The 8510-nt window shown below is 26.8% G+C and overlaps 1 protein-coding gene across 1 annotated transcript; it reads right to left on the bottom strand.

The window, feature by feature from the left end:
• Positions 1 to 1656: 1656 nt before the first annotated feature.
• LOC107630659 (beta-amyrin 28-monooxygenase) lies at positions 1657 to 6236 on the bottom strand. Its single transcript, XM_016333863.3, has 4 exons — positions 5610 to 6236; positions 4152 to 4570; positions 2497 to 2684; positions 1657 to 2149 (listed from the first exon to the last, which is right to left on the bottom strand). Exons 1-4 carry the CDS (start codon positions 6140 to 6142, stop codon positions 1850 to 1852), a joined length of 1440 nt encoding a protein of 479 aa, XP_016189349.1. The 5' UTR covers positions 6143 to 6236; the 3' UTR covers positions 1657 to 1849.
• Between the last annotated feature and the right edge of the window lie 2274 nt (positions 6237 to 8510).

Raw genomic sequence — 8510 nt, 5'->3', positions numbered from 1 at the left:
TTGAATTTTGATAATATTAATTATAAAAATTTATTAATTATAGATATTATATATATAAAATTATAAATGTTATGAGTATAAAATTATAAATGTTATCAATATGAAATTATTAATATTATGTATATAAATTTATGAATATTATGAATAAATTTCTCAATTGAATAAATTGATTTAAGCATTATCTCTAAGAATTGATGCATCAAGCTTTCTCATTGTACTTCCAATTGTACTAAACTCATGATTTTTCTTCTAAATGTTGACGTTTCTGATTGTGCTTCAATTGCAGTAAAGTTGTAATTTTTGTCTCTGAATGTAGATGGCCTTTACGTTACTTTGACGGCCTCCATTAATAATGAGATGAATCAAGAAATTAGTGATTATATGAAACTTTTATCTTATATGGATCGATTATAATTAACGTCACTTAAGTAATATTATTAGGATTAGGGGTGCACAGACTCGGACCGGGCCTAACACTTTAGGGGCTAATTTGGTGTGATTTCATTGGGTTTAGGGCCGGGTAAGGATCTCAAAAATAGACCCGATCATTATTTTGGGTCGGGTCCGGGCCATAGCTCGGGTCACCCGAAGTCGGCCCGGTCATCATACACAATTAATATTTTGTGTTATTAGTGATGGATCATAACTATTCTTATGTGCAATTTAAGTATTGTAAACCTTAATATTTTGTTTTATTAGTCATTATAAGACTATAAGTTAATATTTTATGTTTAGAATGCATAAGACTTTAGACCAGTGCATAATATTGTGTTATTTGTATTGATTTAAATATTTGGTATTATTAGACAATATTAGTATTGATTATGGTTTTGCTTTAGTATTGATTGTGGTTTTGCTTTAATTTTAAAGAAATGTTGGTTCTTGTTATATTTTTCTAAGTGAATTTTACCATGTTAAATAATGGTTGGAGTCTTAGAAATTTGGATATTTTTACATGCTAGTTTACAAGAAGGTATCAACGTAATGTAATGTTAACGGCCCGGTTTTCACCCGGTATAATTGTGGCCTGAAAGTGTATTGATTTCATCGGGTCTAGGGTCGGGTTCGGGTCTAATAAATGGACCCGGTGTATATTTCGGATCGGGTCTGGGTCACATCAAACCCGGTTTCACCCGACCCATGTGCACCCCTAATTAGGATAATGCTAGGTAGACAAAAAAAAAAATAGCCATAACTTGCCTTATTTAGCATTAATTAATTATCGCAACAATTAATAAATGTTAAATAAAGTAAGTTATGGCTGTTTTTAACTGATTTTCTTTGGTTACCAAACATTTTCGTATTATTATTACAGTTTTTTATTATTATTAGTCTTTATTGTAATCCTAAATATAAATATCAAATTATAAAATAAGATATTAATATATGATTCAATTGATGCTTAATATTTAAGGATATGTTATTATAATTAATTTGATTAATTTATGGAGATCATTAAAAAGTGTGATAAGTAAAGTGATAAGAGAATAAAATAAAAAATTAAAATATAAATAAATTATATAAATGAAGTCAATTTAAAAAATTTTGGTTAATTATGATTCAAATATTTTAGTTGTCAAACTTTTTCTGTTTGTTTTTAATATTTTAGAATTCAACTTTCGAAACTTAAATGTACGTATAAGAGTCACGCATAGCTTGACCATACAATCTTTCTGCAAGTCGCATTATTCTTTTGAATTTAGTCTTTAAGTTTTGAAGTTCAACAAAGCAAGATATATATAGGATACAGATTCAAATAAGAAAACAGTGTAACAATATATACGTATTAGGTTGTACACTTAGTATACGAATAACCACCAGCTAGTACCAAGATCCATGACCTTGTTTTTCAGGCTTTGTGAGGATAAAGGCGGACTGGAAGGCCCTTTGCAGGTGTGGGCATTGGATCAACTATAATTTTTTCATCTTGAATCAATTTTTGCAACTTGAAGCGTTTGACTAGGTTGTGCATGAAAACCAGTATTTCCAATCTTGCATACTCTTTACCAGGGCACATTCTAGGTCCTCCACCAAATGGCACATAAGTGTAAGGAGCTGGTCCTTTGCCTTCGAATCTACTTGGATCGAATTTCTGCGGCTCTGGAAAATATTCTGGATTCTTATGACTCGAATTCGCACTCCAGTATAACTTCATACGTAGTATATGAATAACAAAAGAAAATGATAAAAAAAAAGTTAAATGAAGAAAATATAAAATAGTGATCAATTATTAAACCAACCATACTTTATTCAAAAATACTAGCCACACAAAAAAAAATCAATTATTATATATTTATATATAAATACATATATTTTATTTTCAGCGTATATTTTATATAAATAACTGATTTGATAACTGACTTTTAGCATTTTTTTTGTGAAAAAAAAAAAACTCAATAGTACAAGAATAAAACTGATTAAATAATAGAAAAATAGTTAATTTTTAGTGTTTATATAGTATAATTATAATTTATTTATTTTAATTTGTATATATACCTTCCATCCTTTCGGAATTGAGAAGCCATTGAAGATGAAGTCAGTGATGGCTTCCCTGAAACCTCCCTGGAGTGGAGGAGCAAGTCTCATTACTTCACAAGCTACATTCCAAGAGTATCGCATCTTTTGGACGTCATCCCAAGTTAACAACTCTCCTTCAGATTTTGATTTTGCTATTTCCATTTGCTCTACATGAGGAACACCAACTTATTTATTTTCAGTTCAAATGAAAAGGTTAAGTATGTCGTAGCCTCATGTTTAGGCTTTTGTTGTTTTATTCCTTATATTTATCTTTACCCTTTTTCTTGATAATTACTTTGTATTAATTTAGGTGGAAACTCAAATACAGTCAACTTCACGTAAAGTTGATAACTGAGAGTCGTTAAATAAAAATTTAGTCAAATCAGTCAAGTTATTTAACCGTTCTTAGCTCACCATTAATTTATCATAAAGCTAAATATTAAAAATACTTTTTATTTAGACAATCACACTTTTAAAATTGTGAGATATTATTTATTAAGGTATCTAATTTTCTTTTGCAATTTTTTCGTCGGACTAGTTTATTCACTAGTAGTATTATTTTAGAGCAATATTTAAATTGATCTTTAAAAGAAATTTAGCTAAATACTTTAATCCTATAAATAAATTTTAACCATTAAATTAGTCTTTTAAATATTTATTTTATTAAAAAATAATTTTTATATTGAATTATTCATCTATACAAAGAAACTGATGAAAATTTTAAATTTTTTTTATAAATTAGTATGTTCAAATAATAAAAATTTATTTATTAAAAATTAAATTATCAGAATAATTTTTTAGTGACTAATTTGAGATATTATTATTTTTATTTTATAATTTGGGGGGAGCAGGAACATCATCATGTTTAAGCTTTTGGAAGTATTCTAAATACAATTTTAGGTTTTTATAGAAAAAAAATTAACAAAAATTCCTACGAAACATTTCTTATTTTAGTACTTTCATAATTATTTAATAATTTAATGAGGTTTGCTAATAAATGTTGGACGGTAGAAGGACATTAACCTAAAAGTCAGATTATAATAGAAATAGAAGTAGCTTGTGGTAGTAATCAAGCTGGCAAGTAAATTAAATTAAGCGGTTAATTGCAAAAACTCATTCAATTAGTAAACTTCCTTTGACTTATAAAAATTTGAATAACATGTTAACACGACACTATCCAGGGCTTCAAACTCCCATAAAGATTGTGTTGTCAACCATGAAATAATTTTATTTTGGAAGCTAGTAATTGGTGATTCAAACGCCAACCAAATCATTTAGTTTGCGTGTGACATTAATTTACGTTTTCAGGAATAAGAATAGAAAGATATTGACTTCATGCATGACTTGTATAAATTGATTTTCATGGTTGCCTACGAACACCACAAGCACAAGTTATATATATATGACAGAAGAGGAAAAACATTAAAGAATATATAAACAGAAACAAGTAGCTTATTCATTTTCTTGAGCATCTCTTTTCTTTTGTTCATGTTTATTTTATGATGAAAATCACATTCTATTCTATAATAATAAAAGCAATGAATCTTAATATAAAAGATAAAATTGCAGTAGCAAAAAGTATATTATTACTTGGTGAGTCATTCTAAGAAAGCATATGAAATGAATAGACTGACCTTTGTATACTTGATCATAAACATGAGGAAGCTCAGCAAGGTATTTGACTATGAAAGTGCATGCAGCACTAGCAGTGTCATGTCCTCCAATCAAAAGGCCAAGGATCTTATCAGCAATATCCATTTCATTCATGTAATGTCCATCCTCATCGGGTGTCAACAACATGTGAGACAGTATGTCTTGTGCTGGGGACGCTTTCCCTTCACCCAACTCCACCTTTCTCTGCTTTATGATCCTCAAAAGTTCATTCCTTATGAACTTTGATGCTTTGATTCCTTTGTTGAATGCCGTTCCAGGCAAGTCAATTGGCAGTGTTAAGATTCCGGACGCCAAACGATGAAAAGGGCCTTCTATTTTTTCTACGTCTTTTCCATCCTCCACACTCATGAACAAACGACAAGCTAACAAGAACGTGTACCTGTATATATCTTCAATATATGTCACAAAACCACTCCTAAAAAGTCTAACCTAATAGAACGAGGGCATAAATACCTGAGAGGTACAAACATAAAATCTCTTTTAAATTTGTCTAAATTTTTTTTTAAATTTGTTTTTGACCTTATGTTAATTTTTGTGTATAATAAAAATGAAAAATTAAATTTTAAATTATAAAAATTTTTTTGATATCAAATCGTAAAATTATTTTTTAAAAAATTTAAATTAATAATAAAAATATATAAATAATTACAGTTAATCATCTATAGATATATAATTATTCATATATCTTTATTTATCTGTTTAAGTTTTTGAAGATTAATTCTTTAATATTTATCACTTGATGTCAAATTTTTGGTTAAACTTATATTTTATAAAAAAAATTAATATTCTTAAAATATATATTAATTATATATTTTTCTTTTGATAATTAGACACCAAATTTTTTTTACAACATAGCAAAAACACTGCTTCTACAGTGTATAATTTTTTGAAAGAAACTTTGATGCGAGAGGAATCAACGTGGCACACAAATATTCTTACGATGGGTGTTAGGAGATTAGTAAGTTTTGTAATTTATAATCATTAATTAGTTATTATTAATATTTTTAATGGTATAAGATTGTATCTAATGGTATAAAATTGTTTACTTTACTTTTATTGATTAAGTACTAGTTAAATTTTAATAAAATTGATGGGCCATAAATTTTTTCTATTTATATTTGGAAGAGAGGTTAAATCTAAGAAATAGAGATTAAATTAAATTTTTATATTATATTTAATATAAAGTGTATAAAATTGAGTTATATTTTAATATATATTATATTTGTTTTAAGATAAATATAAAAATAAAATATGAATATTTATTAAAATATTTTTAATTATTAAAAAAATGTCAAAATTTCAGTTTTTTATATTCTCGTTTTCTAGATTTATTAAATAGAGGGTGGAACACAATACTAAATTTCAGTATTTGATAGCTTAAAACAAACACTATCCAATGAAGAATAATAAGTCATCACCTCTTGGCCAAAGGAAAAACGGTGATATGCGTCTTGTTTTCCCAATGGGAAGCAAAATGCCTTTGAGCTATGGAATCCATGATGCCGACATAGCGTTGCAGAGCTTCAGGTTTGAGGAACTGTGGTAGCAACTTCCTCATCCTCTTGGACTCCAGTTTGGAATCGATCGTTGTTGGGAAAATCTTTTTAACGTTCTCCGGCCACCACGCGTTAACCAGCTTGTTCTCGTTGGAGAACAAGAACTTGTTGCATGTGGGTCCGCACAACACAACAGTGGGTTCGTTAAAGATGGAGGTCTTGAAGATTTCAGAGGAAAACCTGATGATGCGATCAAAGATGAACTTCTCAGGATGTCCCTTCCATCCGGTGGACATGAACTCGATGCTCTCCCCGAGCATTGGGTAACCCATCCTTCCCGGTGGCAAGTTTGGGGCCGTAAACGGAGACCAGTGACGGTAGAAGAGGAAGAAGAGAGAAAGAGATACGAATGAAACAAAGAGAAGTAGAAGGGAGAGGTAGAAACTGTGTTCCATGCTTTTCTTGCTTGTGTGTGTGTGTGTATGTATTATGTGTTTCTTTTATCTTTATTTATAGACGGTGTGATTATTACACACGACTTTTACTCACAAACTTTTTAAATAAAATATAGATTTCTTTTATAAATTTTTCTCAACTATCATTCTTGAAAAGTTATAAAAATATATTTGAAAAATATTAAAAGATTATTAAAATTTATTGTATTTAATCATTAATTAATTAGTTATTAATGTTTAAAAGTGTAGATTAAAATATATTATATTATTAAATTAAAAGAATTAAATTAATAAATAAAATAATAACTAAAAATAATAAATTCTAATAATTTTTTAATATTTTTTAAATTAAATTCGGTAATAATTAAGACCCAACCCGGATTACAAGTATATGTCTTCTAGGTTCAGGTTGGTTATTTTAATTTGATGTCATTTTTAACTCGAATTGAAACCATGAAACCATATATGAAACCTAATCCAAAGTAATATATTTCTTTCAAAAACATAAATTTTGGTAAAATTAATGAAAAAAAAAATTTACATTTCTATTGATTCTTTAAAGTTACTTTAATGTCATCGTTATAAAAAAAATTATTTATTTATATATATAATATTAAATTTTATTTATAAATGAAAGTTTTTAATATGTAACGATATATAATTTTTAAGAGTTATGCTATGTGTACATTAAAATCAGCTACTAAAATAAGTCATTAGTATAAAATATATATTGAAATATAAATACACATTGAAAATAAATTAAATTACATATATATTTATACACAATATATTAATAACTAATTTTAATAGCTGATTTTGATGTACAAATAGTATTTTTAAATTTTTAAAGTTATAAAAATTAGTTAAATGAAGGTCGAGTATACCTAGGTTAATTTAGAATCAGTGATACATTTTAGTAATCAAGTTCAATTAAATTGATATAAATTCAGTTTAAAGAAAAAATAAAGTTAGCATCCATTAGGATGTTTTTTATCTCCACACTTCTTTAGGACAAAAATTTTATTATAAAACATAAAAATTATTACAGAATGTAAAAATTTTGTTATAAAACACAAACTTTTATATATTGTATAAAAGATTTTGCATATAACACATAAATTTATGAATATTATAAAACATAACTTCTGCATATAACACAAAAATTTATTTGATATGATATAAAAAATTTTCTGTGTTATTTACTAGTTTATTATGGTACTATATACACCAAAATTTTTATATTATATATCAACATTCTTGTGTTCAAAGAAAAAAAAGGAGAATGACAATAATAATGATAATAAAAAGGAATGAGAAAGAAAAAAAAAAGAAGAAGAAAAAGACAATGGTGATAGTGACGACGATATCAGTGATAGTGGCAGCGATAATAATAATATTAAAAAAATTACAAAGAAAAAAAATAATAGTATATATACACGTATATTTGAAGAAAAATACACTATAACTTAGTTAAAAATTTAATTTTAAAAAAATTTAGATACCTAACTTTATTGATTTAAAATTAGATTTAAATTTTCATTATCATACTACTAAAAACTTAAAATCATCCCTATATATATATATATATATAATGTGAACTACAAAACTCGTTGTCTTTGCTAAGTCACTTTTAAGTTGTTATATTGACATTAACGATATAAATCCTTCTTATTCTTTAATGTTATGAAATCACTCATCCAAAAAATTTAAATTAATAAAAAAAGGCAACATTAATAATTATATCTCTAACCCTTAATTATATAAATAAAAGCGATGCAACGTAACTAATATAAATCATTTTAATAATTAAGTTACTCTAATAAATTATTAGTGTAATAAAAATTCATTGATGAAAAAAGAGAAGACATATGAAATTAAAAAAAAATAGTTCGACTTGATTTACCTAACATTTTTTAAATAAAAGATATTTAAAATATCAACAATACTAAATTAAAACAAGTTAAACATTAAATATGTTAAAAACAAAAATGCTCTACAATCAAGTAATTTACTCAATCAAGTCCAACTAAATTGTATAACTATATTTTAAATTTATGCAATTCTTCTCCTCCTCCTCCTCCTCCTTCTTTTGTTATCGCAGTGTTGTTACCACTACGTCGCCGTTGCTGCCGCCACTGTCACCTACTCCTCTTCCTTCTCTTTTTTTTTTCATATGAATTTCTTCTCCTCTTCCATCATTATCATCATCATCATCATCAGAGAATGAAATGAAAAGAAGGGTTAAGTACGATTTTGGTCCCTAAAATAGGGGCTGAAAATTTTTTTCATCCCCGTCCTTTTTTTGCTACAAAATGATCCCAAAGGTTTAACTTAGTTTTAAAATCGTCCTTCGGACGAAAATGCCCTT

Source organism: Arachis ipaensis, chromosome B7 (genome assembly GCF_059453495.1).
Source record: "Arachis ipaensis isolate K30076 ecotype BB chromosome B7, ASM5945349v1, whole genome shotgun sequence".
NCBI lineage: Eukaryota > Viridiplantae > Streptophyta > Magnoliopsida > Fabales > Fabaceae > Arachis > Arachis ipaensis.
Note: the sequence above shows the minus strand (reverse complement) of the source record. Positions and strands in the feature narration are given on the sequence as shown.

Excerpts from the sequence above, each read along its gene's own strand:
- LOC107630659 (XM_016333863.3), bottom strand. The coding sequence starts at position 6,142 with ATGGAACACAGTTTCTACCTCTCCCTTCTACTTCTCTTTGTTTCATTC. Across the intron at positions 2,685-4,151 it reads TTATGATCAAGTATACAAAG|AGCAAATGGAAATAGCAAAA; the intron begins GTCAGTCTATTC and ends TTCCTCATGTAG. Across the intron at positions 2,150-2,496 it reads CAATTCCGAAAGGATGGAAG|TTATACTGGAGTGCGAATTC; the intron begins GTATATATACAA and ends CTACGTATGAAG.